Below are 27086 nucleotides of genomic sequence, written 5' to 3'. Positions count from 1 at the left end.
CGGCTCCCTTAGGCGAATTGAGTTGCTTCATAGTCTGTCTCCCTGCACACCTCCCCCCGCCCCCCGCCCATGCAGTTCATATTGAAGTGAAAGAACTTGTGGGTGAGATTACTGAGGCTGTTAATTGCAGGAGGCTATAGGATGTGAGTTGGACCAGAACAGATTGATAACCGTTGTGAGGCCTTCCTAGGGGACTGTATTGAGGCAGTTTGTGCGGAGAAGGATTTAATTGTATCATGGGCTTGCTCTGTCTCAAGATACGTCCTAAAATGTTTGCAGCATTCTGGAGTGGTTGCACCAGAATTATGTTCATTTTCTTTTAAAAATGCTTTTATGGAAACACAGCCGTGAAAACAAAGCTGGTAGCCCTAGGAATTGAAACTAAGCAATTTTTAGAAACAGTTGTGGCCTTTTTTCCTTTTTTTATGCAAGATGTGAAGCAATTAATGAATTAACTTCCAGTTGCCTGTTGAACCTCTTTAAGTAATCAATGTTTTTTCTTCTGACTATTCTGCAGATGGAGGATGGCCATTCCCTTTTCGATTACAATGTTGGCTTGAATGATATTGTTCAGCTACTGGTCAGACAGAGCCCCAATGTCCTGCCTGTGGCGAACAAAGAAAAGGACTCTGAGCTTTCAGACACGGATTCTGGCTGTGGCTCTGGGCAGAGCGAGTCTGACAAGAGCTCCAATAATGGGGAGGGAGCTGTGGAGGCGGAGGGGCAGCCAAGTACTTCGGCTCAGGCTGACTTGGTGGACCCAGGGTTTGGCTACTACAAGGTGAGGTGGCTTCAGGTTTGCTTTTTAGAGTTCGTGAAAGAATGTAGGAACTATTTTCAAGAGGAAAAGCCTATGCCTAGATAAATTTTGAAGAGAACCGTTAAAATCTGTGAAAAATGCTTACGGTGGTGTTCTGGGAAATGATTTAAAAACCAAAACCCCCAAATCCTCAAAACTCATTGAAAAAGAACCATCTCCTATTGCTCTAGTCCTTATCAAACGTCTCCTGGCAGATGAATGTCTCCCCCCCTCTCCTTTTGTGGGGGTGGGGAGGCTTGAAGGAAGGGCAGTGCCAGAAGGAAGTTTAATTCCATTTTCAGTATTGTGGCTCCCACCAAAGAATGTTGGGAATTTAGCGAGAATTCTTGGGATATTTTGGGATTCCCTGTGGCATAGGAATGATAGTGAAACGAGATTAAGCCAGTAGTGCAGCCATGCCCTGAAATATGCTACTTGAATTATTTGTCTGAAAACAAGGGTGTTGCCCTGTGTTGAACAGTCTCCCATTTACCAAAATATCCTTTTGTGAATTCAAAAGGCTAGTAGAGGATTTTGAATTCTACAGAACCAGCATTGTATATTTAAGAACGACCTGTAGGCTGAGTTGAGAAAATTTATTTTGATGCCAGTGCTTAGAAAACTAAATTTGTAGAGACCCAGATGATTGGCTACCATGGGCCTTCCAGTTGTAGTGGCTCTAATAAAACGTCAGATGGTATGGAGGTCCCTTCTGGAATGTTTTTAACCCTCGTCATGCTCGGTTTAGAGAGCCAGTTTGGTGTAGTGGTTAAGAGCATGGGACTCTAATCTGGAGAACCAGGTTTGATTCCTGACTCCTCTGATTGAAGCCAGCTGGGTAACCCTGGGTCAGTCACAGCTCTCCGGAGCTCTCTCAGCCCCGCCCACCTCACAGGGTGTTTTGTTGTGGGGATAATAGCAGCATACTTTATACACTGCTCTGAGTGGGCGTTAAGTTGTCCTGAAGGGCAGTATATAAATTGAATGTTATTATTATCATTATCTTTACTTACTTACTTTATTTATTTACAATGGCCAATTTTTCTGTATAACTAGAGTCTTGTGAGACTCCTACTTTGCAGGTGGCCTAGTATTTAAATTGATGTCACTAATGTAACTTCTGGGGGGGGGGACCCGGAAGTGGGTAGTGTAGCTCTAGGAATTGCCAGAAAGTCTATATTTTTATGGTAATTCCTAGAGCTACCCTATGTCACTTCCAGGTTTCCCCTGAAAGTGGTGTAGTGATGTTGCATGCCCCCACTGGTTCCTGACCCCATTCTTCCTGCTAGTTGCCAGGCTTGGTCTGCAATCCGTAGCTCGGCTCCTGCATCTCAGGGTAGTTTTGCGTCTAGTGCCAGGGAGCAGACAGTAGTACAGCACAAGTGAAGCAAGCCAGGATTATTGTATAACTTGATTGTATGGCATAACCAGGCCCACAGGCCTTCCTCTTCCTGTCTAGGAATGGCACAATCCTCTTGTGTCCTGTACTTCCTATGGCCCCCTGTGATATTTGAGAATATCATGTATTCCGTTTGGTGTGGGGGGTGGGTGGGGGGAACAACAGCAACATGATTTGTCCGTGGGTAATTTCTGGGTTAGATTGATGAGATGGTAAGAAATGCAACTGGGCTATTTCTTTCTTTCTTTTTTTAGATCAATGAGTTGGTGGATGCGCGTGATACGAGCATGGGAGCCTGGTTTGAAGCACAGGTTGCAAATGTGACTCTGAAAGAGAAGGCAACCCAAAAGGTGAATGAGAGTGATGAAGAATCTGAGCTTCCAGAATCCATTGCTGAAGAGGATGTTATATATCATGTGAAATATGAAGAGTGAGTGGCTTTTGAAATGCCTTCTAGAAACTTTGCTAGCAAACAGCATATACCTGCTGCTGCAGAAGTATTCGGGATTTCTATGGAACTGGTGGCAAGCTGGCAGTTTGGTCAGCTGAGATTGCATACATTCATGGGTGCCTTCTTAAAATGCTAGTTTTTTTGTGTGTAAGAGTGAACATGGGCTCCTTAACTACCTAGATCACATTAGTGCTTAATAATAATGATGATAATAATAATAATATTTGATTTATATACCACCCTTCAGGACACCTTAATGGTTTACAAAGCATGTGTGAGGATCTGCCAGGTAACTGAAAAATTCACTACCTGAGTTAAAGAACTTTATTGATAAGCTGCCAGTTTCAGCTCCTACTCCATCTTTGACAGGAATGACGTTTCTCCACAAGCACAGGTCATATATAAGATTCTAAGCACGGGTGAATTCCCAAATCCCCACCCCCTCAGGTAATGGTGAGCAAAAGGAAGCATCTAGGCAGGAAAAGCAGAGTTACTGTATGCAAAGTCTCAAGGTCGTGAGTGTTCGTGCAAGCATCTTTTCCCAGGCTAAGGAGAGAGGGCTTTAGGAGGCATACAGATAACAGTAGAGCCAGAATCTTGTTTTTTTAGCATTTTTTTATTGTACTGATGTATGAATTATATCCACATACAATCTATACTTCATGTACATATACATATAGAATAAATTTAACTATCCATACATCTGATGCAGACTTGTTTTCCCCCTTTTCTCCCCCACCCCCCACCCAAAGAGGAACGACCACAAGAATCATCTACTTTATATCTTTAACCATGAGCACACTCTCTGGAGTTTCGTTAATATAATTTGGTTGGTCTCTCCTCCTCTTACCCATCTTATATATCTAGACCATTTCTTCCTTATCATTAACGTCTTATTTTCCCATGTCTTATCCTGTTTTAGTATCGATAGAATGTCTGATTGGATCCATTCATATAAATACCAATTCCATCTTTCCAAAGTCCATTTAGAGGCATCTTTCCACCCATACGCTATTACAGCATGGGCAGCTATAGTCATGGCTTTTAACAAGTGCTGTCTGTTTTCCTGTACTTTCTTATTCCCCCAGATGCCCATAAATAGGATCTCCCCATTTAAATTTATCTCAGCATCGCAAAGCTCCTTCACCTTTCCCAATATCATTTGCCAGAAGACTCTTACTTTAGAGCATTCCCACCATAAGTGAGCATAGAAGCCTTTTATTCTATTACAATGCCAACATTCCGATTTAATTCCCTTGATCATATAGGATAATTGGGAGGGAGTCCTATACCATTTCAATATTACTTTCATCTCGTTCTTTAAATTTTTCCATTTTTATTACCCTTATATCTTTCATTAATTTATCTGTCTTCTGATATGTTAATTTTAACTCTTTTTCCCCATTTAGATTTTATCAACCTGATCATATATTCTCTATCCTTATTCATTAAATTATATAATTTCCTTGCTATACCCTTCTTATTGACATCCTTTATACTCTGTAATTTTTCAAATGGGTTGTCTTCCATATTTACTATTTCTCTATATCTCCTATGTTTCATAAAATTATATAGACCCATAATCTTTAACCAAGGTTGGTTTCCCACTCTCTCCAATACTTCCTGCATTGGAATAAAATTTCCTTGTGAATCATAAAAATCTTTTATTCTGTATAAACTCTTCTGCTTTAATTCCTCCCAAAAATCCGTTCCAAAATTTTTAAATGCTTCATTTAAGGATTCAATAGGGTTCCATTTTGAAGGTACTAGCAACCAGGTAGCTTTTTTCTTATTCCAAATTTTTAATGCTGTCTGTCGCGGGCCTAATGAATTCTCTATTTCTTTATTCACCTTTGTTGTAAATATTCCAAACTTACCTACTCCTTTGTTTACATTATCTTTCCATCTCACCCATTTATCCAAACTTTTACCATCAATTTCCAATAACATTCTTAATTGGAAAGCTTCATAATATCTTTCTAGTTATGGATGCCCCACCCTAAATCTTCCTTTGGTGAGTAAATCGCTTTTCTTGGTAGTCTGGCTTCCTTACCACCAAATACCCACTTTTTAATTGTTTGGCCCCACATAATTAATTGCTTCCTAGATATCTCTTCTGGGAGTACCTGAAATAAATATAACATCTGGGGTATTATAAACATTTTAACTGCCCTTATCTTCCCCAATATACTTTTTTTTCTCCCGTTGTTTTAATCTTCTTACTATTTTTTTCCATGTTAATTTGAAATTTACCCCTATCACTCCCAAATATTTCAACTTTTTTGCTCCTAATTTCATACCTGTTAATTTACCTATTTCCTTTTGTTCCTTTTGGTCGATCCTGCTAAGCATTAATTCAGACTTTTTAATATTTACTCCTTATCTTTAATATGATTTAAAGTCTTCTAAAATTGTCATAAGCTCTCTCAATGCTTCCAAAGGGTTTTCTAATACTAATAGTACATCATCAGCAAATAAATTTAGTTTAATTTCTTCCTTTCCTACTTTATAGCCTTTGATTCTAACACTCTTCCTAATTCTGTCTGCCAAAGGTTCCATAGCTAATACAAACAATATTGGAGATAGTGGGCATCCCTGTTTTACTCCTTTTTGAATTAATATTTCCCTAGTATGTTCGTCGTTAATTTTAATCAGGGCTTTCCCTTCTTTGTAAATTTATTTTAATGTGATCATAAAAGGTCCTTCAAACCCAATTTTGTTTAATACCTGAAAAAGATATCCATGATTTAATGAATCAAATGCCTTATAAACATCTAATTTCAGTAGTGCAATCTTTCTCTTATTATTTGCATGGTATAAGGCATTGATCACATTTCTTCTGGGGTGTCAATATATCTTCCTTTTACAAATCCATATTGGTCCTCTCCCACTAATCTCGGGAGGTATTTTTCTAATCTATTAGTTAATATCTTTTCAAAAATTTTATAATCTTGGTTTATCAAGCTTATGGGTCTATTAGAGGCCGGATCCGCCGGGTCCCTTTGTTTCAAAATTGTAATAATTTCAATATTTCTCCAAGAATCAGGGGCTTTCCCACCCTTTAAAATTTTGTTGAATAATCTCTGCAACTCCGGGGCTATTATATTACTCACCATTTTATAAAATTCTCCTGTGAATCCGTCTAAGCCAGGTGATTTTCCATTTCTTAGATTCTTAATAACGTTCCTAATTTCTTGTTGTGTAATATCCTGATTTAGTATGATCATGTGCTCTTCCTTGATTTTATTGTCTATCTCCTCAAATTGATTGCTTTCCTCAACTTTAAATAACTTCTGGTAAAATTTTGCAAAAATTTCTCTTATCTGATTGTCTTTAAAGATCCTGTTTCCCCTTGCATCTGTCATAAACCCTATCCTTTGCTTTTCCCTTCTTTTCTTCAAATAATTAGCCATTCTCTTCATGGTGTTTATATTGATGCTTTGGTACTCATTTTTCACTACAATCTCCTTTTTCCACATTGAGAGGGTACCTAATTCCTGCAATTCAACTTTTATTTATTTGATCCTGAATCTGCTTCTTATACTTTGTTTGTAATTGTCTCTGCAATTCTAATATTTCCTTTAACTTTTGTTCTCTTTTCATACCCGTATTTTTTCTAAAGTGAATTTCTTTAGAGACAGAATCTTGTTGGGTATGACAGGTGATGCACCACAGGTGATGTACCTGATAGTATGGTATTATCTCCACAACAATCACCCTGTGAGGTGGGTGGGGATGAGGTGGGTGGGGAGAGCTTCAAGAGAGCTGTGGCTTTTGCAAAGTCACCCAGCTGGCTTCACGGGGAGGAGTGGGGAATCAAATCCAGATCAAATCACTCTTAACCACGACACCAAACTGGCTTCTTAAATGCTGCTGTTTTCCCCCTTGGAAAAACGTATGCTCAGGATTCCCACTCTGCCTGCTTACTTAATCACAAGTATGACCCCCCCCCCTCTTCCTTACAGATGCTCAAACCTTGAGGCAGAATTCTGTAGCCTTGATGTTCTGGCCAAGGTCATAAAGTAATTGTTTGCTATTGTAAGCTGTGCTGGCTTCATCATATGGAAAGAAAACCAGTGCTAGCTGAGAACAATTTTGTGTGTGTTCAGGTCTGTACTAGGGGTCAGTGACTTGAGGCCTGTTGACCGCAATTTAGTGTAGTGGTTAAGAGCGTGGGACTCTAATCTGGAGAACTGAGTTTGATTCCCCACTCCTCCACTTGAAGCCAGCTGGGCGACCTTGGGCTAGTCACAGTTCTCTGGAGCTCTCTCAGCCCCACCCACCTCACAGGGTGTTTTGTTGTGGGGATAATAATGGCATACTTTGTAAACTGCTCTGAGTGGGCATTAATTTGTTCTGAAGGGTGGTATATAAATCAAATGTTGTTATTATCTGCTTGGCTTTTTGTTCCAAGTTAACAGTGATTGTAGCCATATAAATGAAGGACTGACCCAGCACGCCTAAGTCACAACTCATGGCCCTTCAGCAGAACTAGGTGTAGCCCCAGGCTTTGACAAGAATTAAGTTTCCAGCTTGAGATGTAGGAAAGAAGCTCTGTTGAGAAATACCCTCTGCTTGTTGTAAAGACTGGGGAGTGTTCAGACTGAAGAAGTGTGAGGCCTCCCCTGCTGGCAGTACCAATTTAATTTATTAGATTTCTTGCCAGCCCTCCCCTCGAGCAGGCTCAGTGCGGGGTTCAACATGATATATTGGTACAATACATTAAAACAACAGTACACAATAAAAGATAAAATACATAATTTCCTAATTCTAATACTAAAAGTAAAAACTACAATCTCAGATGCAGCATGTGATGGTTCACCATAATACATCCCGCACACCAGTATCAGGAAGGTAGGGCAGGCAGGTCACCAGAATGTAAAATAGGTGGACCAAAGGCTGCAGCAGAGAGGCCGACCAGGCAGTTCGCCCATGCCTCAGCTACCACTGTAGGCCTGATGGAGCATCTCCGTCTTACAGGCCCGGCAGAACTGTAACAAATCGTGCAGGGCCCTAGTCTCGATGGAGCGAGAATTCTACCAGGCTGAAGCCAAGGCTGAAAAGGCCCTGGCCCTGATTGAGGCTAGGTGAACGTTGTTGGGGCCAGGGATCACTAGAAAATCTTTTTCGGCAGAAGGAAGTGCCCCCTGGGGAATATATGGCAAGAGGCGGTCCTGCAGGTATGTCAGTCCCAGTCCGTTAAGGGCTTTAAATGTCATAGTCAGTACCTTAAACTTGATGTGGAACTCAACTGGGAGCCAGTGCAGCTTGACACAAAACAGATTGGATAGGCATCCTAACTCGAGTCCTGATGAGGATACATGCTGCAGTATTCTGGACTAGCTGTAACTTCTGGATCAGTCTCAAGGGCAAACCTGTGTAGAGTAAGTTACAGTAATCTAATCTGGAGATGACCGTTGCTTGGCTCACTGTAGCTAGGTCGCTAGTTCAGAGGTAGGGAACAAACTGCCTGATCTGACAAAGAGAGAAGAATGCAACCTGGGTGCTAGGTGGAGAACATAGATGATAAAATAGAAACTCAGCTGTGGAGACTTGTGCTCTGGAACCCAGCTGCAAATGGCTTTTACTTGGAGAAAGCTTCACCCCCCCCCCCCGAACTCCCTCCCCCATGGCCTTATAATAATGCTCTGGCTTGCAGCTGGTCCGTTTCAGTAGTTGCTCCTAAATTACTCCACAGTCATTTTGGCTACTGGGTAGGAGCTGAAACTTTCTTGTGACTTTATAACTTTCAGTACTGTAACTAAGACCATTTTGTCCCCTCCCTCCATTGCAGCATTTGACAACTTCTGGTTTAAACATCTGTAGTACATGCAGCTTGTCAGACGTGGAAATGTTTGGGAACTTTGTATATTTTCAGAACATTGCTTGTTTTAGGATGGGCTGCATTCTATTTATTTGTGGGATGCATTTTATTAAAGCTACCCGGAGAATGGTGTCATCCAGTTGAGCTCCAAAGATGTGCGTGCTCGTGCCAGGACAATTCTGAAGTGGGAGGAACTAGAAATTGGAGATGATGTCATGTTGAATTACAACCCTGATGACCCAAAGGAGAGGGGGTTTTGGTATGATGCGAAGATCCTACAAAAAAGAGAAACCAGAACGTACAAGGAGTTATATGCCAAGATAGTTCTTGGGTAAGTGGCAACCCCCCAAACCTGTAAGGAACCCTACAACCCCAAACCGTTATTTGTTGCAGTCCTTGATCCAAGTCAAGACTTTGGGGATGGGACAGGGAAGAAGGGTGTAGGATCTCATTACAACTATAGGGTTGTAAACACCAGACGTCCACAGCCAGCTTTCTTCTTCATTTTCCTGTTGATTGTAAAGTAATTCCTTCTGTGTCAAATCTCCAGTTTTGTTTTTAACTGGCGATTTTGGTGTGCATCCATTTTAGTAATGCTGGAGACACCTTAAATGACTGTCGAATTACCCTTGTGGATGAGATCTACAAGATTGAAGAACCTGGGTGTGCTGTTCCACTTACTGCTGAGAGCCCAATGAAAAGTGAGTCTCTTTACTTCTGTGGTGCTTTCCCACTGCAGTGTTGGAGGATAGCTGTGGCTTAAAAGAACCTGCGAGCAGGACTTCAGCGCTGGCCCACCGGATGCCCCGGGGAGCTTGCAGGTAGCGACAGCCGTTGCTTATCACTGCTGGTGGTCCACGGCTTCTGAACCTGGAGGTTCCATTTATTCAAAGGCCTGTTGATAGACCCATTCTCGGTGGATTTACGCAGTCCCTTTAAAACTAGTAGACACCACCACTTGTGTATTTGTACATAATCACCACTTACGTATTTGTCTCATCATCCTCTCCCAAACAGTTTACATCAGTAAAGAAGCAAGCATTGCGCTCGGACTTATAGTCTTAAAAAACAAACCACTCAAGGGAAGGGGAGTGGGGGAAAGGGATGGGTAGCTGAGGGAGGTGAGTTTTATGTTGGCATTTGTATCTAATTGAGGCAATACTCATTTTTCATTGCTGGTTGTCTTGCATGGATGAAGGTCTGTGCAGACTACCCTTCTGTGGTCCTTGTTTCTCTAGCTGGTGACAAAGGCCAAAGTGACCTTGCTCACTCTTCTCCAGTCTTGAGATAATTGGCTGTGGGAGGAGGTTCTTCCTGATGAGCAAGGGGTTGCTTTGGCCAGGTTGGTCTTGCCCTGTCATGTTCTTCCTGGAAAGCAGGCAGGTACAACCTCCCAATGGCTCTTACTCCTCTGGCTGGTGACAGTGTCCTTTTCCCAGTCTTAGGGTGCCATGTCTTGAAGTAGTGAATTCTATTAGTTAATTATTCATTGCATGGGGACATTTAGAGCCAGCGCTGTCTTTGGTCTGTTAACACATACGGTGTTTGCTTTTGAATCTCTTCAGGGCAGAGTGGACCAGTATGTAAGCACTGCAAGGACAACCCTAACAAGCCCTGCCGGATGTGTGCCTGTCACATGTGTGGAGGGAAAGAGAGCCCCGAGAAGCAGCTGATGTGTGATGAATGTGACATGGCTTTCCATATCTACTGTCTCACTCCTCCTCTTAGCAGGATACCTGATGATGAGGACTGGTAAGTAGTGAAGGGTGCCTCTAGCAAGTCTCAAAAAGGAGCACATATTCCCCCCTCCCTGTCCTTGAACTGCACATTTGTCCTAGGAAGGGTAACTGCAGCTTTGGGCCTAAGCATCGCCTTTTACTTCAAGGCAGTTGGAAAAGATCTGCACTTGAGCAGAGCAAGTTGGTTGCTTCCCCAAGAGAAAGCCAAGGATTGTTGGGGAGCTGTTAAGGGGATCTGAGATGGTTGCAGGAGACCAAAGACTAGAGATGACATGGGGTTTTGAGGGTGGTATTTTCATCCCTGCCTCTCTAGTGAATTAAGAAAAGCTTCCGTATGGACCAGCACTTAAAATGCCCTGCAGCATTTCTCTAGGAAAAGCCTCTCCTCTGTCTGCTATCTGGAAACTATCAGGGAACTTGTGTTGTGCTAACATCAATCTTTCTCTAACTTAACGTGAATGTAATAAAAATAAGCGGGTAGACTGTGTGCATGTTGCAAGGCATGCATGTGCACTATGTCTGATGCCTCTTGGAACTGCAGTCTGGCCATCTCCTCCACTGATCTGTGGTGGAGGGTAGAGGGGCTGAAACTTGGTAGGGAGGAATATGCTGTGCAGTGTGAAACATCCCAGGTTCGGTCTCTCTTCAGTTGAAGGATCCAGAGAGAGGGGCTGGAAAATTATCAGAACCTCAGGAGAATCCCTGCCAGTCAGGGGAGACATAAACCAGCCGTCAGAGTTTATGTAGGTTAGCTCCACATGTTAACAGTAGCTTCAGGCTCTACTGTCTGCGTGGGTGGATTCTCAACAAGTGTGGACAGAAGACCCCTGTCTCTTATAGGGAAGTTTCCTGCTATGTACTGAAGCACTGAACCAAAAACAGGCACAGATGCTGCTGAAAGTGCACATCCTTTGATTTCCCCTCCCCGTGTCTCATGACTAGATCTAAGGAGTCAGCATGCATTTGGAGTCTGTCCATTGTGTATATTTGTAACTAGGGGTGTGCGCTTCAGGAATCCAATTCGGGTAAAATTCCCGAATCGGGCCTGATTTGGAAAGCTTTGGTATTTCCGAATCAAAGCTTCGGGAAGCTTCTGGGCCCTGGGGGCTAAGTTTAAAGGGACATTTAGCAAGTGGCAGAGCCCTTTAAACTTTCCCATTCCCTACCCTTCCCCCCCCCCCCACTTACCTGGCACCGTGTTGGAGGAGGCGGCCCTTCCACCTCCCCTCTGGCGGTGGCGGCCAGCTGGCCGCGCCGGCCGTGACTGTGGCGCCGGCGGCAGGGGAGGCCCTCTCTGCTGGCCAACTGCACCGACTGCGGCTGCGTAGTGACGGTGGCAGGGAAGGCCGTCTGCCGGCCGGTTGTGCCCACCGCGGCTGCGTGGTGATGGTGACAGGGAAAGCTCTCTCTGCCGGCCAGTGTACCATTGGCTCCAGCCTTCTGCCTGACCAGGTAAGTGGGGTGGAGGGTGGGGGTGGGAGTTTAAGGGTGGGGGGGCCTCCCCCCTCCCCCATCACTTCGGTATGCTCCAAATCTTTATGGAGCATACTGAAGCAACTTAGAAACCGTTTTTTCCTAAGCTTTTTCCCGTGTCGGGGAAACCCGAAGCGGGAAACCCAAATATTTTTTGGGTACACACCCCTATTTGTGACTATATTTGGAGAGGTCCATTCAGGAGTTGTGTTGTGCTGGGTTATAGAAACCCTGGCTAAAATTCCTGCTCTGCGCGTGAAAATTTTTAGACAGTGTTGGGCAAGGCATGGGTTCTCAAGGTGGGTTTTGAGGCTAAAACAGAGTCTCCCTATGTAAGTTGCTGTGTGTGTCCTGCAGGAGGGGTGAGCATGGGCACACAGACATCCCGCAGCTTCTCTTCACTTCAGGAGGTACACTAAAGCCCCCTTGTCCATGTCATCTATCTTATTCTGAGGAAGAATTTTCTGGATGCAGGGCTATAGATAGGAACTGGATTTTGTGAGATGTCTATCTTTTTAGTTTGTTAGCTTTATGTGCCTTTAAATACTGTGAAATACCTGGATTTAAAAAAAGGATAGATTTTTTTTTCAGGTTAACTGTACTGGTCAAATTTCATGTGCACCAGCATTAATGGTTTCCATGATCCAGACAAACTGCTTGGTAGGCTGTAACCTTAACCGCAGCAAGGCAGCCATCAGGAGCTGTAAATGGTTACATATGCTTGGAACTTTGTAAATGGCTCTGATGTAAACTTCTTGTTGCTGCAGGTAAAAAAATAGGATGCCAAATGTCTGTTCCTTTCATTTGTCAATACTATTTTAGGTATTGCCCTGAATGTCGAAATGATGCTAGTGAGGTGGTGCTGGCTGGTGAGAAACTGAAAGAAAGCAAAAAGAAAGCTAAGATGGCATCTGCTAACTCATCCTCTCAGCGGGATTGGGGCAAGGTGGGTCTATCCTGGCTCTGCTTTTCTGGAATGCTGAACTCCTATGTTGCCATCCAACACAGCAATTGGGTGTATGTATGAGCTTTCTTTTTAGAAGAAGAATATGCCTGGATATCTCAAGGCCAGCAGTTGGTTAAGATAGTGGGAACTACAGTAGCCTTGCTGCTGAGCGTGGGTTGCATGGCAGCTGTGCTTGCCTCTAAGTGACATAGAACCAGGATTGGTGAGCAAGGATCCCTTCTCATCCCTCCAGATCATGCAGAGTAGAGCAGCACTGGGATGTTTCTGTGGTGGCTGCTCTATTGTGTAGGAACTTTCCAGAACCTGTGGGAGGATTTCCAGAATCCCCACACATCTGGGTGGATTTTGACTTCTTCTTTTAGACACAACCCTTTTAATGTTATTTCTCCTCCCCCCCCCCACCTTTTACTCTGTTGCTCCACAAGCAAGCTAGTGGGGACCATGGAAATAAGTTTTCTACTGAGGACTTTAGGAAGGGTTCCGTAGCCCATTAATTTTATTTCCGTTGAAGTCCCAGATTTCCCCTCATACAAACTTTGAGTTTTGGAGTTAACTTGTGGTGATTTCTTCTCTCTGAAATGACACTGCCCCTTTCTTTTAAAGGGCATGGCATGTGTGGGCCGCTCAAGAGAATGTACCATTGTTCCATCAAACCATTACGGACCAATTCCTGGGGTTCCTGTTGGCACCATGTGGAAATTCAGAGTCCAGGTAAGCTGCTGCTGTCTGCAACAAGGAGAGAGAAGGCACAGTGGTGGAGTGGGTGTGGGTGACATTATTGCGTGTGCAGTGAGGATACAGCTGCCCCCTTCCCCTTCGTTTTGGTGATCTGAGCAGTATTCTGGGGCATGGACAAGTATGATAACAAAAAGGGAGAGCTGCTCCTATTTTAGTTGCTTATGAGAGCTGAAACAACTTCCTCACCAAACAAAGATACCAAAGATTGCGTGGATGTTGATAAATTTTAAAAGAGCAGAGCCTGCTGTCTTGCAGGTGGAAGTTTTTTGTACCTCCTCTGTTCAGAAACTGAATACTGCTGTGTATCTCAGACTACGTTGAAAATTGTGTGGTTCAGAACAGCTGTAAATTAAGATTGACAGTACCCTGCGATTAGTTAAGCCCACCACGTGCCCCTTGGACCCATGCCCATCGTGGCTGGTGAAAGGCAGTGCTGATGGACTGCGGTCCTCATTGGAGGCCATTGTTAATCTATCCTTAGGCTCTGGGGTTTTTCCTGGACCATTAAAGGAAGCTGTGGTGAAGCCTCTTTTAAAGAAACCATTGCTGGACCCCACTGACCTGGTCAATTACTGCCCGTTCTTGAACCTCCCGTTTCTGGGAACGGTGATTGAGCAGATGGTGCCAGAACAGCTGCAGGGCTTCCTGAAGGATGTTTCGGCCCTAGACCCCTTCCAGTCCGGGTTCTGCCCAGGACATGGGACGGAGACATTGCTGATCGCCCTCACAGATGATCTTCGCAGACATCTGGACCGAGGTGGCTTGGCATTCCTGGTACTACTGGATCTGTCGGCAGCAGTTGATACAGTCAATTACGATCTTTTGACACACCGCCTCACTGATGTGGGGATACGAGGGACGGCCTTGCAGTGGCTTGTCTCTTTTCTCCACTGTCAAGGACAGAGGATGGCGCTTGGGGAGAAATTGTCATCCCGCCACCCCTTGGTGTGCGGGATCCCGCAGGGAGCAGTACTCTCCCCATTACTGTTTAATGTCTATATGTGCCCCCTTGCCCAGTTGGTGCAATTTTTTGGACTGGGTGCCATCAATATGCAGATGACACCCAGTTGTATCTGATGATGGATGGCCGGCTCAACTTGGCCTCAGATTTTGCAGCTATGACTGGCTGGTTGAAACAATCAGCTGAAATTGAACCCGACAAAGACGGAGGTCCTGTACTTGAGCCGCGGGGGGGCTAGGCTCGGGACTCGGGCTCCCGGCCCTTAATTGGGCACAGCTTGTGCCAGTTCCGAGGGTTAAGAGCCTGGGAGTGATCTTGGATGCCTCCCTGAAAATGGAGGCACAGGTCACAGCAGTTGTCAAGTCTTCTTTCCATCTGCAGCAGACCAGGCAACTTGTCCCGTACCTGTCAACCCGTGACTTAATTACAGTGATCCAGGCAATGGTCATCTCTAGACTAGATTACTGCAACTCGCTCTATGTGGGGCTGCCCTTGAGCTTAACCCGGAGATTACAGCTGGTACAAAATGCAGCGGCACGCGTTATTATGAGAGTGCCAAATGGGGCACATTTAACACCGATATTATGCAAGCTGCATTGGTTGCCTGTGGAGTACTGGATCAGATTCAAGGTTTTGGTACTGACCTATAAGGCCCTCTGCGGACTGAGACCAGCGTATCTGTGGGACCATCTCTTCCCATATATTCCCTGGAGGACATTCCGATCAGGAGATAAACAGCTGTTGGTGGTCCCCAGCCCCAAGGAGGCCCGCTGAGCCTTGACCAGAGCCAGGGCCTTTTCGGTCCTGGCTTCCACCTGATGGAATGCTCTGTCTACTGAGACCAGGGCCCGGCAGGACCTACTATCTTTTCACCGGGCTCGTAAGACAGCGCTCTTCCGCCAGGCACATGGATGAGGTCTGGGCCTCCGCCGGCCTGAAACAACAAGGAGTGTATGAAATCTAACCTCCCTGTGAATGTTGGCCTCCGTCCTGTTTTAGTTTGTAAGGCCGACTGTATAATTAGAAATATGTTTTTATTTTAATGATGTTTTTAAATATTTTATGGAAATGGAATTTTATTGTATTTTAATGGGTTGTGATCCGCCCTGAACCTACTTGTGGAGGGAGGGCGGAATAGAAATGTGAAATAAATAAATAAAGGTCTTGTCCGCCTGCAGGTGAGCGAGTCTGGTGTCCATAGGCCCCACGTGGCAGGAATCCATGGTCGAAGCAACGATGGTGCCTATTCTCTGGTCCTGGCAGGAGGCTATGAAGATGACATAGTAAGTGGCCCCAGTGGGGTAGAGGCAAAGCCAACTGGCTACTCAGATACAGTTTCTGTTATGTATATGGACAAAAGCACAGTGTGCACTGTTGGATGTGCAAATCCTGCATTCAGATCAGGTGACAACAATGCCTGAATGCTAGATCACATACTAGATTAAAGTCAGACAGGGGAAAAATCTCAAAATTCGTAAGTGCCCATGTGCCTTAGTTATAATAAAGCCAAAAAAACTCCCCCCCCCCCCCCAAAAAGTGATGATATGTCAAAGTGTTGAGTTGCAAGCGTACTCATGTGAGGCACCAAGAAGCTGATTTACACTGAAAGTTATGGATGCATTTTAGGATCATGGTAATTCGTTCACTTACACTGGAAGTGGAGGCCGTGACCTTTCTGGAAACAAGCGGACAGCCGAACAGTCTTGTGATCAGAAGCTCACCAACATGAACAGGTGAGGAAAAACAGCAACCTCTCTTATAACAGATTTACAGAAGATTAGGAACAGGCAAAATCTAATCGCTTTGTGTCCTGGAAGCACACTTTTTAAAAAGTAGTTAAAGTTTCTACAGGTATTCTAAGTCCTGCCCACGCACTTACATTTTCTCCCATTACTAACCATTCTGTATTGGTTTACCTTTTCTCAGGAGGAATGCAATGGTATTGTAAAACTCCTCTGCTCTTCTGCTTCTCATTCCAGAATCATAGGGTTGGAAGGGATCTCTAGGGTCATCTAGTCCAACCCCTGCACAATACCTCCCCCCCCCCCACTGCCCCAGTGATCCCTGCTCCATGCCCAGAAGATGGCAAAATACCTCCAGGATCCCTAGCCAAACCAGCCTGTGGAAAACTGCCACCGAACCCCAAAGTGGCGATCAGCACCACCCTGGGCATGTAAGAAGGGCCACGAAAACCAAGCACTGATGCAACCCGTTCTGCCCTCTCCCTCACTGCCCAGGCTCACAGAATCAGCAATGCCGTCATATGGCCATCTCGCTTCTGCTTAAAAACCTCCCAAGAAAGCTTGTTCCCCTGAGGGGCCACTCTTAATGGTCAGGAAGTTCTTCCTAATGTTTAGCTGAAAACTCTTTTGATTTAATTTCAAGCTGTTGGTTTTGGTCCGACCTTCTGGGGCAACAGAAAAGAACCCTGCACCATCCTCTATATGACAGCACTTCAAGTACTTGAAGATGGTTATCTTATCATCTCTCAGATGTCTCCTCTCCAGGCTAAACATACCGAGCTCCTTCAACCTTTCTTCATAGGACTTGGTCTCCAGACCCCTCACCATCTTCGTTGCCCTTCTCTGGACATGTTCCAGCTTGTCTATATCCTTCTTAAATTGTGATGCTCAAAACTGAACACAGTACTCTAGGTGAGGTCTAACCAGAGCAGAGTAGAGCAATACCATCACTTTGCGTGATTTGGACACTGTGCTTCTGTTGATACAGCCCAAAACCACATTTGCCTTTTTAGCTACCACATCACCCTGCTGACTCATGTTCAGTGTATGGTCTACTAAGACCCCTAGATTCTAGATCCTTTCCACACATACTACTGCCAAGACAAGTCTCACCCATCCTATAATTATGCTTTTGATTTTTCCTTCCAAAATTCCCTCTATTCCTTCATCCAAATCATTTATAAAAATGTTGAACAGAACAAGTCCCAGGACTGATCCCTGAGGAACTCCACTTGTCACTCTTCTCCAAGAAGATGAGGAACCATTAACTAGCACTCTTTGTGTGCGATTTGTCAACCAGTTACAGATCCACCTAATAGTATTAGGATCCAAACCACATTTTACCAACTTGTTGACAAGGATATTATGTGGAATCTTATCAAAAGCCTTTCTGAAATTAAGAGAAACGATGTCTACAGCATTTCCCTGATCCAGCAAGGTAGTAAGTTTCTCAAAAAAAGAGATAAGGTTAGTCTGACATGACTTGTTCTTGAGAAATCCGTGCTGGCTCTTAGTACTCACTTGTGCAAGGAATGAATCAGACACTAAAAGACTGCTCAGCCCCTAGCAAGCTCAGCACCCTCTGACTTACATCTTGACAGTAGAAGGTGCATGTCATTTTTGCTGGATGAAGTGCTTAGTCCTGCAGAAAAATTATTTGATCCAAAACAGTTGTCACTTCAGGATAAAACCTTCTGAGATACCCACCTCTGAAAAAGATGTGCCTAGTAATACCACAGGTGATTTCAGATTTAAGCAGAAGCTCCCCGTCAGTGCTAATATAGTCCATATTTTTTTTGTGCCTCTAACTCAGATCTTTTTGCATGCTCTCTTGTTTTGTGAAGTTCTGTTTCTGCTAGTCATAGGGAAGAGTGACAGGTCGATAATCTGCACAGCCACGTCATTGCTCTTGAAACTTCCTAGGCACGGCCCCTATGCTTCCTTACCTGCTCCCCCCATAGAATTAAGCTTATCTGAATGGAAAACATTTTCATTTGATGAAATAAATGACGCACAAAAGATACTGGAGAAGGGAGAAATATTATTCTTTTCTTCCCTAATTATCCTCCCATCAGTGCTGGAATTGGTTCCCACATTGATTTATACAAGCTACCACCCTCTGAAACATGTCTTTGCAGCCACAAGAGCTGGGGGTCTTACAGTTGCAATTATTCCCCATGCAATTACCCTTCCAATGACAGACAAAGTCTTTGGGTACTTGTGCTTTGCAGCCAAAGCCATGTCCTGTGCTTTTTCCATGCTTCTATAGGACTATGTATAAGTTTGCCTAATGGCTTAGAGCAAGAATCTCTGAGTAAGACTAGCCTCATTGCAGGGGCAGGAGATGCTTACAAATGAATGAGGTGGAACCTCTTGGGAGTCACTCCGGTCTTGTGGATTCCGGTCTTCTTCCCTCCTTAGCAGTGAATTGTAGATTGCCTCTTGAACTGTGGGGAACCCCCCCCCCCCCTTCACAACTGTGCTGATGCCTATTTGATATCCTCAGGGCTCTGGCGCTGAACTGCAGTGCTCCAATCAATGATAAAGAGGGTGCCGAGGCCAAGGACTGGAGATCTGGGAAGCCGGTTAGGGTGGTGCGGAACATGAAGGGTGGCAGACACAGCAAATATGCCCCTGTTGAGGGGAACAGATACGATGGCATATACAAGGTAAAGAAATATAATTGCATTGCTTTGTACGGAGGAGGAGGAGAAGGGCATAGATTCAGAAAACTCTGAGAAGGGATTAATCTCTTTTTCCCTCTCTCAAGGTTGTGAAGTACTGGCCTGAAACAGGGAAATCTGGCTTCTTAGTGTGGCGTTATCTGCTCAGGCGAGATGATGATGAGCCGGCCCCTTGGACCCGGGAGGGAAAGGAGAGGATGAGGAAGCTTGGGCTGACGATGCAGGTATGCTGTGTTCCAAGTGGCTAGGTGAGGAGCATTCCATTATATACCACCCTGCAAGACAACTTAACACCCACTCAGAGCGGTTTACAAAGTATGTTGTTATTATCCCCATAACAATCACCCTGTGAGGTGGGTGGGGCTGAGAGAGCTCTGGAAGAGCTGTGACTGACCCAAGGTCATCCAGTGACCTTGGGACCTGTGCCGATGTTGCTTTCGTGAGTCTGGGGATCCTGGAGGGGACGGGGCCTTCTGTCCGAGATTCCCTGTCTGGCTGCTCAACTGTGGCCGGCTGGTGGCTGACAGGCATGAAACTCAGCTGCTCTTCCTCTGAGGATTCAGAGCTGTCTGCCCGGCTTGGCTGTTCCATGACACCCAGCTGGCTTCAAGGGGAGGAGAGGGGAATCAAACCCGGCTCTCCAGATGAGAGTCCCGCTGCTCTTAACCACTACACCAAAATGGCCCCAACTTTGCAGCACATTGCCCCATGCCCATTCCACTGCTGCCTACGTGCACAACATGTCCCTTCTCTTCTCCCCCCCCCCGCCAAATTAGCCCTTGGCAGTGGCAGCCAGAGCAGTGCTGTGGTCAGTTGACTTTTAAGACCACGGTTGACAATTGGGCCAGGAGAAAAGGTACACGAGAGGAGCTCCACCAGACCCCCCCCAGGGTCCATCTAGTTCAAAATGCTGTTTTCCACAGGCACAGGAGAGAAGGGAGTTGGTGGTATTTGGGAATGCGGGCTGTTGACTGTGAATTATATGAAACCTAATCTTTCCCCTCCTCCCGAATTAGTATCCTGAAGGGTATCTAGAAGCTGTTGCAAATAAAGACAAAGAGAACAGTAAAAATGAGGAAGAGTTTGAAACCCCAGGCCAAGGAAAGAGGAAAAGGAAATCTGGTAGGTAACCATGCCCTGTCATTGCCGGCTGTCTCCCCCTTATTTCTTCTTGTCCCCACACCTGCCCATTTTTACACTTTCATTTTCTTGCCCAGGTAATGGGATGCGTCTCTCTGTCTCTCCGGGCACCACGCCAAAGAAGACTAAAGTGGAGGCGTACAAACTCACTGCCCAGCAGAAGGCTGGGATTAAAGCCGACAAAGCAAACGCCAAGCTGTGGGATGAAGCCCTAGGAGCCCTCAAAGATGGACCGGTAAATGTGGGGTGTGGATTGCTGAACAGCTGCTGTTCAGACTTGGCTTGGTTAGATACAGTTTTATTCATCATGGGTCATTTTTGGCTGGAACAACTTTGTATCAGAAATAGATTTTCACAGCCCATCCTGTGAACTGTGGGCAAATGGTTTGTAGTCTATATTCTGTCCGATAATTTTGAATCTCCCATCTTACCGCTTCTGAATTTAGCTTCATGAACACTTGCATCAAATTGAAGTGGTACAGTCCAGTACCACGAATGAAACCGTCACCACCATTTTGTGCTTACAGATGCATTCCCACAGCAATTTTTTAATGAACCGTGCAATTTGGAGAAGGGCCTGCGCCTGAAATCTCCCTCCAGTGCTGCTGCACTTGCAGGGAGCCTTTTTCTGAACGCTACAGTGCAACCCACAACTACTTTTTGCTGTGTGGGTATCAGCAGAAAGTTTTCTTGGTCTCCAGGATAAAATGCCCAGTGTACAGAGGTTTGTTGTTTTCTGAGCAGCACTGTGGCATAAGAGTGTTTTTTGGCAGAGCGATGAGGGAGAAAACAGAAGTAGATGTAACATGAACTCTTCTAATCCTTTTTCGTGGCAGAAATTCTTAAAGAAAGTGGAGGAAACCTTTTTGTGCATTTGCTGCCAGGAGGTGGTTTTCCAGCCAATCACAACAGTGTGCCAGCACAACGTATGCAAGGTGAGTAGCTGTAGCTGATGACCAACGCTGGATGTCCTTCAGAAATGTCTGTTTCTGGAATTGAGGTGTCTGCCTCTGCAGACTAAAACCAGATTTCACCTATACAGAGTTTAATCTCTGCACATTCATAGCAAGCAGAAGGAGCTCTGCAAGTGGGGTATTTTCAATCAGTTTCTGTTTGTTAGAGACAAACCTAAAAAGCTTCACCATTAAGGATTGTCTCTGGCATACCACATCAGTTTTTCAAGGTGAGGTAGCCCACCTTAAGCTTACAAATGTTGTACAGTAAAGGGACAAAGTGCAAAAAAGTGCCCATTCACCTGGGCTCAGCAGCAAGGAAGCCAGAGGGCTGTAGGATCAGTCCATTAACTTTGCACCTTTATATACATCTTAGTTTTAAAAAATGTTGTTAAAAGTTGTGGATTGCAAAGCATAAAAGCACACAACGATCTCCATCTTTTCCTTCTTTTATCCTAAACCACATCATCATTGCTTAGTTTTATGGAATACAACAAATAATGTAGGACAGGAGAAATAAAACAGGCAATCCACGTATAACATAAGGGGAAACAGGAAAAAGAAAGGAGCATTGCTTGGGTGAATGCATGCCAATGCCTGAGGTCAGTTAAAGACCCACTGACCACATTAGGGCAATATTGTGTCCGGGTTGCTCCACAAATGCTGAAGAAGGGCTGGGTGTCTTTTAAGACATGTACAGGAGTATAAAGCCAGGCTACCTGCAGTTCTCTCTTTTGTCTTTTGAAGGGTGTGTTAAAATGCCTGTTCTGAAGGGCTTTGGGCTGCTCTAATGTACCCCAAGGGGCTTCCCATGTTCAAGGATTCTTGTTCTGTTTGTAAAATATATAGCTTTAAATACAAATGGCTGCAAGTGGCCATATTCATTCTCCCCACTTCTCAGATGGTTATCTGCCATAGCAGCTATATCAATCAATGCCTGCCTGTTCCCAAAAAGACTAGATGCAGGGGGAAAGGTAGAGAATGGAGTTGGGTTTGTTGCTGTTAGCTCCAGTGTTCTGCTGGAGTAAAGCTTCGTGTATCTTCCCTTTGCTGGTGTTCTTCCTGGGAAGTGGGTGTGTTGGCAGAGGCTGGAAGGGCGATCCCCTTGCTTTTGCATTCCCTGGGCTGCTGTAGTTAAATCTGATGTGGAGCATCCTCGTAAGAGTCTTTGTGCAAGTGCAGCTGTAAAATTTCTTAACTATTTTTGGGTTTCTTTCAGGACTGCCTGGACAGATCCTTCAGAGCAGAAGTCTACAGCTGCCCAGCATGTCGTAATGATCTTGGCAAAAACTACGGAATGGAAGTAAACCAACCACTGCAGATTCTTCTAAATCAGCTCTTCCCAGGGTACGGCAATGGACGGTGATTCCAAAAAGCACTTCTCATTTCCTGTGCCCCTCATTCAAAAAACTTTTAAATGGTGTTTTGGTGGGGCTTTATTTAAGTAGCCTTTTCAGAAACGCTTCTGTCCCCGTTGCTTCCTTTCTGCCCCCTGCCAACCATAAAGGTTGAGGAACCTATTTGTGTGAATGCTTTCTTTTCTAAAGGAAAAATTAAAACCTTGATGTGAGCACAGGCTAGGAACTTACAAATTGTTGTGTATGTGCTACTAGATAGGACAGAGTTCAGTTCTTAATGGGGTGAGGTTTGCTTTTTTAAAAAAAAACGCAGTACACAGCTTGGTTGCTAGAACAATCCCTTGAAGCCTATGGATTTTGGCCATAAGATTATATTTTTAAAAATATTTTTGACAGCATTTTGATACTTTTTTTGTGAAATCAACTTTTCTGCTTAGGTCCTGCCACTTAGGTAATTTGAGAACTCCCTGTTTCCCCGTTTTGTATTACATTGTTGAAATATCTTCTCGATTAATTGTCTTAAGAGTATTAGTGTAAAATTTACTACCTCAGTCTCTGCATATACCAGACCAGGTGCTCCCTTTCCCCTGGAGTGACCTAAGGGAAAACAAATGAAAGCCATTTGGAAGTGCCTTTTGGGATCTTTTTAGTTTTGCTGAAAGACTGAACTTTGATCTGTTTTAAAAAAGAAAAAAAAAGAGAAAGCTCTGACATTTTTCTGAACTGCCATCAAGATTTTGTTCTTGGGATGATGAAATGGAACACTGTAGCTCTCTAGATCATTAGTGGTGCATCCAGCTATGTAACTTTTCTACTATCACATGAATTCTGCTAATTCTGAATCTTTTTAGATATGTAACTAGTATTGTATTTTTATATGGAACGAATGTATAAGAATGGGTCAGTACCAAAACTGAACAGTTCAATACCTCAGCATAAAACAGGGATACTACTAGCATCACTTTTTACATTGGACAGACTGGAACAAATGTATATTTTTACCAGGTGTGATTTAGCATTTTTACAAATATATAATATTGTTTGAGAAAGTAACTTTTAATCTTGCTGAATGCTGCCATACTTTTTGTATAATGCGCAAACTGACGTTCTCAAAATAAAAGACATTTTTCATATGAGAGAAAGTGTGTACCTTTTTCTTTTAAAGAAATTCTGAAATCCCACTTCCAATTAGACCTAAATGGATGGGAAACTTTTTAAGTGTCAGCCCCATGCTCCTCTCTTGGCCCAGGTTTGAAGTTGGCCAGTTTGGTGTAGTGGTTAAGAGTGCGGGACTCTAATTTGGAGAACCAGGTTTGATGCCTCACTCCTCCACTTGAAGCCAGCTGGGTGACCTTGGGTCAGTCACAGCTCTCTCAGAGCTCTCTCAGCCCCACCCACCTCACAGGGTGTTTTGTTGTGGGGATAATACTGTACTATGTAAACCACTCTTGAGTGTTAAGTCATCCTGAAGGGCGGTATATAAATTGAATGTTATAATTATATTATTAACTTGAATGCTGGAGACAGAGAGTGTTTATGTCAGAGTATCCTGGTGATAAATGGAGGAAAACCTGTTCACACTCCAGAATTTTCAAAGGCAAATGAATATTAGAATACTTTGTTCTTGATTATGTGGCTTGTTCTTGTGAGATTGACTGTGGAGGAGTCTTTTCATGATCAAGTCCAGAAAGTCAGTAAGACTTGCAGAGGAAACACTCGGGTTTCAAAGGCCAGGAGCAGAAGCAGTTTGAATTTTGCTGCCTGGTATTGATGGATTTTTTTAAATATTTCCCTTAATGGATGCACATTGATTATCCTTGTGGGTCTTACCAATGCACGGGAGGCTTCTTGACATGTGGGAATTCCATCACGCTGGTTTTACTTGGATGTAGAGTTTGGTGTCTGGGCTCCACTTTAGGTGCACCCAAGGGCTTGGAGATGCCCAGTTGTCTGAAAAAGTTGTATGAAAAACTGCTTTGGTTTCAAAAGTGGTTTCTTCACTTGGCAGTGGAGGATTTTGAATAGCAAAGTAAGCAGCCAAATAAGCAAAGTCCCCTGTGGTTACAGACCTAGTTTGCATGGTAGCAATACTGTAAGGAGTTAACTATGTTAGTCTGTTACTGGTGTCTAGTGGTACCTTAAAGATTAGCAAGACTTTATTGCATTATAACGTTTTATGGGTTGGAGCCCATGCTGAAATAAATGCTGAATGCTGAAATATGAAATAAATACAAAAATGCTGAAATAAAATCTTTTTAAAAGTTCTATGTACCTCATATTTATGATGGGTAGTTTCTAGCTCCAGCTCTTATTTTAGCAGTTTTTATCTCTTGTAAGTTTGTTTTGGATTTGTGCTCCTTTCTCTGTAACAAATACTTAAAAACTCTTTTTAGCTTTGCTTTGGTGGTGCTTCAAAGTCTCACATTTGGTATGGTCGATAGTCTATGTACCTTTCTCTCCCTCCAGCAGTGGCATAGTTTTTCACAGGATTTGCAACCAATCTGCCATAAATTAATATGCAATATACCCTCACTTAAACTAGAGACTGAACTCTGAAAAATCGTTGGGAGAGGTGTGCCTTATTTAGATCTTTAGTTTTTGCAACAAATGTTTTCAAGCTCTGGCGGCAGTTCTTTGTGGCCAAGTAAGCAAAAAGAGGTAACCTGCGCAGTGAATGTGCCTATGCAGCGTTGGTTCAGGGTTTACCGTTTCTTCCCTTGTCCCTACCCAGCTTCTACCATTGGCCTGCCTCTTCACGCCCCCCCCCCCTTGTGGGAATGCACTTTTAAAAAATGTATGTATACGGGTAGGGCTGAGAAGACGGGCCCCTATGGTTCCTGCCTGCAACCTAGCCGCCCCCTCCCCCGTCTCCTCGCTTTGCCCCCAGGCCAGCAGGGACGGGCGGCCCTCCCCAGCCCGATTGGCGCACGGGGCTCCGCAGCCCCCTCCCCTCCCCGTGCGTTGCTGCGGTCTCGGCGGCTGTGCACGTCCTCACGTAGGCGCTGCTTTGCAATTCTCGCAGCAGCAAAGGGTGTGCGGCCCCACCCCCTCTCCACTTCCGCCCAATCAACAAAGCGCTACAATTACACGGGAAGTAGGGAGGCTCTAGAGCGAGCGGGGCAGGTCTTCCCTCGCCGTCCTTCTTCTATTGGCTGCTCGGAGACTGGCAAGAGGCGGGGCGTAGGTAGCCGGCCGATCCGCGCTCTCAGGCCGGAGCGGAAGAGGATGTGGAGGGGGCAGCGTATTGGTGAGGGGAAAGGAGGCGGGCCCTGCCCTAGTAGCGCTCGCTCGATTGGTGGAGGGGAGAGGTCGGCGCAGGGGCAAGTCGGGGTGGCCTGGTTGGCTCCTCGGGAGGTAGGAGCGGCAGCGCGAAGGGCCAGTGGGGAGCCGGGAAGCTGGGGCGGGGGCGGGGCCGCGCGGGGGATCGGCAGTTGGAGGAGGCAGAAATTGGCAACGGCCGCTGAGTGGGCGCCTCTACCCGACGGAGGCCGCAGAGGCGGAAGGCAGCCGGAGCCGGAGCGCCAGGCCGCGGCCGGGTGAGGCGACGGCGCGGGTGGCCGCTTGTTTACCCCGGGCAGGAATCTCGGGGGGGGGGGGGGAAGGGGAGGAAGCGGCGACGACGAAGAGGCCCTTCACGTGACGGGGGGGCTGAGGGGGCGGGGCGGGCGCTGAGCCCTTCCCCTCCCCTCCCCTCCCCCGCTCGGCAGGGGCCTGAGCCCGGGGGGGGGGCGCCCGGGGGCTTCGCTCCTCCCGGCGGGCGAGGGTGGGGCCGGGGAGAGGCCGGGCCCTGCGCTGGGGCCGAGGCGGGCGGGGCTGCCGGAGCGAGGCCTGGGGGGGGGGGGCGTTCCTGCGCGCGCCCCCGAGCCCGGGACCCCTTCGGCGGGGGGCAGTTGTGCAGGGTACACACACACACGCCTGGCCACGCTGGGCTGTTTGTGCGTATTTGTTCGCTGTCTTTGTGGTCCGCCTGTCTCGTTGAGCCTCGAGGCGGGTTGCTCAGCGTAAGTCAGTAATAGCCCCTGGCCGGTTCGAGAAAGTGTCGAATGAGCCATGGACGGGGACTCTGAAGGGACACGTTAGTCAAGATACTGAGTGTGGCGGATACGAGGAAGAATGATGGTGTGACAGGAGTAGAAAACAAGAACAGTCGGCGAATGCATGCAGCCAACCGATAGTACATCCTGTACTCAGCGGTATACTCTGCAGCCATTTCTCTTTCTAAACCATTTCCTGAGCTGTTGTGCCGTAGTATAGCGCTGTTAGCTTTAGAGAAAAGATCTCAACACCTCCATTTTGCCTCGCTTGGGGAATGACAACGGTGCGAGGGCTTCCCTGACCTCCTCAGGCAGGCGAGGTGGGGGCCACAACAGAGAGCGCACGTGTGCAGGCGCTCCTCGGCCTAATGGAGTCAGAGAGCTGGAAAGATTCTTCATGGGCTCGAAGTAGGACCTGGCATGTATTGGTACTGTGTTGAAGTGCTGTGTTTTTACCAATTTAAATATTTTGCCATTCTACTGGCACGCTCTGGGTGGCTAATAATCAATTTTACAAAATTTAGTTTATTCAAATCTAACAAAATGCTAAGAAAAAGAGGAAAATCTTAATCATGGTCATAATTGTCTAGGAAGGTTCTCCTGACAATGTAGTTCAAGAATTTAAAGGAAATGATAAAGACCTTCCTAGTTTTACTGATTTTTTCTACTGAATTATTTATGCTGTTAAAATGGTTTCCGGAATGGTCCTCCACTGTTCCATTTGTTTTAGTTGCTGTTCATTTTTAATTTGTAAGTTGTTTTAGAGTTTTCCTTTAATAGAAAAAAGTCTGTTTTCCCTTAAAAAAATGACTCTATGTGATGTT

General features: G+C 45.2%; 2 protein-coding genes across 4 annotated transcripts in view; both read left to right on the top strand.

The window, feature by feature from the left end:
• LOC129330872 (E3 ubiquitin-protein ligase UHRF1-like) overlaps positions 1 to 23358 on the top strand; it is an 80578-nt gene extending 57220 nt beyond the window's left edge. For both annotated transcript variants that reach the window (XM_054981117.1, XM_054981116.1), the window contains exons 3-17: positions 518 to 781; positions 2453 to 2628; positions 8589 to 8804; positions 9065 to 9174; positions 10039 to 10225; positions 12508 to 12631; positions 13256 to 13363; positions 15530 to 15634; positions 15978 to 16084; positions 18600 to 18762; positions 18864 to 19001; positions 19794 to 19899; positions 19995 to 20152; positions 20754 to 20852; positions 22090 to 23358. In XM_054981117.1, coding sequence (XP_054837092.1) covers positions 518 to 781; positions 2453 to 2628; positions 8589 to 8804; positions 9065 to 9174; positions 10039 to 10225; positions 12508 to 12631; positions 13256 to 13363; positions 15530 to 15634; positions 15978 to 16084; positions 18600 to 18762; positions 18864 to 19001; positions 19794 to 19899; positions 19995 to 20152; positions 20754 to 20852; positions 22090 to 22236 — 2208 coding nt within the window. In that variant the 3' untranslated portion in view covers positions 22237 to 23358. The remainder of the gene's footprint in view (positions 1 to 517; positions 782 to 2452; positions 2629 to 8588; positions 8805 to 9064; positions 9175 to 10038; positions 10226 to 12507; positions 12632 to 13255; positions 13364 to 15529; positions 15635 to 15977; positions 16085 to 18599; positions 18763 to 18863; positions 19002 to 19793; positions 19900 to 19994; positions 20153 to 20753; positions 20853 to 22089) is intronic.
• Positions 23359 to 25661: 2303 nt separating this feature from the next.
• Positions 25662 to 27086, top strand: part of LOC129330876 (lysine-specific demethylase 4B-like) — a 62825-nt gene continuing 61400 nt past the window's right edge. For both annotated transcript variants that reach the window (XM_054981128.1, XM_054981129.1), the window contains exon 1: positions 25662 to 25764. The gene's annotated coding sequence lies outside the window, so the exon portion shown is untranslated. The remainder of the gene's footprint in view (positions 25765 to 27086) is intronic.

The sequence above is a fragment of the Eublepharis macularius genome, chromosome 5 (genome assembly GCF_028583425.1).
Source record: "Eublepharis macularius isolate TG4126 chromosome 5, MPM_Emac_v1.0, whole genome shotgun sequence".
NCBI lineage: Eukaryota > Metazoa > Chordata > Lepidosauria > Squamata > Eublepharidae > Eublepharis > Eublepharis macularius.
Note: the sequence above shows the minus strand (reverse complement) of the source record. Positions and strands in the feature narration are given on the sequence as shown.